Source organism: Octopus bimaculoides, chromosome 3 (assembly GCF_001194135.2).
Source record: "Octopus bimaculoides isolate UCB-OBI-ISO-001 chromosome 3, ASM119413v2, whole genome shotgun sequence".
Lineage (NCBI taxonomy): Eukaryota > Metazoa > Mollusca > Cephalopoda > Octopoda > Octopodidae > Octopus > Octopus bimaculoides.
This window is the reverse complement of record NC_068983.1, coordinates 167,626,670-167,628,498: the sequence shown is the minus strand read 5'-3', so window position 1 is coordinate 167,628,498 and position 1,829 is coordinate 167,626,670. Positions and strand designations below refer to the sequence as shown.

Genomic DNA, 1,829 nt, shown 5'->3' with positions numbered 1-1,829 from the left:
CCCATCACCTACCTTCTTGTTCCTTAAGAGTTTGCTCTTACACCCCATCACTACCTTCCTTTTATTTCATTTAGCAGTGTATCTCCTCTCTAGCAAAACACTTGGGCTTGTCCCTTTATAATACTTTACCCTTTGAACATGTGACACAAAGCCACCTACCTCCACCTCCCCTTCCCAAATACTTACCTCTGAGGAGTTGGAGTTTTTTCCTTTTCTTTTTTCATTTTTTTTTTTTTTCCTGTCTTGTAAGTTACATGGCAACCTCACTTGTGCCAGTGACTTGAAAAAGTACCCAGTTCCATTTTGTAAAGTGGTTGGCATAAGGAAGAGCATCCAGCCATAGAAACCATGCCAAAGATGACAGTGGAGTTTGAGAGGGCCCTGCACCTCACTGGTCCCCTGTCAAATCCATACCAGCATGGAAAACAGATACTAAATGATGATGATGATATATATGCACAAGTGCAGCTAAGAAGTTTTCTTTCCAGCCCAAAGGTGCCACACAGTGGCACCTTGTGAAAGTGTCTTCTACTATAGCTCCAGGTTGACCAAAGCTCTCCGAATGAATTTTGTAGACAAAACTGAAAGAAGTCTATTGTATATATATATATGTATGTGTGTGTATGTGTCTGCATGAGGGTTTGTGTCGCTTTGTCTTCACATCACATAATTGTTGTAAATGAATGTCATTCATTTTCAATACTCTCCAAAAACATATCTGGGCAGGTGAAATATTGCCTTGCTTGGAAAAAGGTAAGGGTTGGTATCAAGAAGGGCATTTGACTGTAGAAAATATGCCTCAATAAACTTTGTCTGATCTACACAAGCATAGAAAAGTGGATGATGATGATGATGATACCATTGAATTGTTTTTCCGTATTAATTGTTAATATTTCTTACTACAAAACTTGAAGTTTTAAATGTATTTTTTTTTTGCAAATTTTCTTTCCAGTTATCAACAGGACACTCTAGGATTCCCATATACCAGGGTTGTAAACAAAATATCTTGGGAGTTCTTCTGGTGAAGAATTTAATACTCTTGGATCCTAAAGATTGTATACCAGTCTACAGACTTATTGACAGCTCTGCTTTTCGCTCTGTTCCTATAGTTCCTTCCAATACACCCCTTTTTGATCTTTTAAACCTGTTCCAAACTGGAAAAAGTAAGATATGTTTTCTACTCTATTATCTACACTAAAAACAGAAAGAAGCTAATAACTGTGTTTCATTTCAGCTTAGTTAGATGTAAATTTTTTTTATATTTAAATCAGTGTCATCATTATCATTACAGCTGCTGCCACATCCATCATGATCAACATTGTTGTTTTAATGCACACTTTTCCATGGTTGCAGGATGCATTGAGACAGACTTTCAATGTCTGAATATCTATCCTATTGCCTGACCTCACCTGTTTCCACCTCTCTCTCTCACACACGCACACTCTTTTGCTGATTTCAGCCAATGAACTGCTGGAGTAGTGTCCTCGAGGGATTAGTCAGTCTCTCTCCATGAAATTCAATTGAATTCAGTTTTTGTCTTAAATTCATACTTATTCATTTTCTAAGCTTCCTAAATTCATGCTACGTATATATTCTATTCACCTAGATTTCATTGCTCTTTTAAAAATTACGATTTATGCATTGTTGTCTCTCAAATATTTAAAATCTACGATTAAGAGGCCTATCCCCTTGCTGACGGTACCTACCCACCCCTACCCATTTTCCTTTATTCAAAAATTCTTATCGCTCCTTTAAAATTATGGCTTTTAAGTGTTGATTTCTCAGCCCAAGAATTACAGCGTGATGTGCTGCTTGACTGGTCCCCCCCT

The 1,829-nt window shown here is 37.4% G+C and overlaps 1 protein-coding gene across 1 annotated transcript in view; it reads left to right on the top strand.

Moving 5' to 3' along the window:
• The window catches only part of LOC106874631 (uncharacterized), a 77,961-nt gene that overhangs the window by 58,222 nt on the left and 17,910 nt on the right, over positions 1–1,829 (top strand). The window contains exon 6 of the mRNA XM_014922429.2: positions 953–1,163. Within this exon, the coding sequence (XP_014777915.1) occupies positions 953–1,163 (211 nt within the window). The remainder of the gene's footprint in view (positions 1–952; positions 1,164–1,829) is intronic.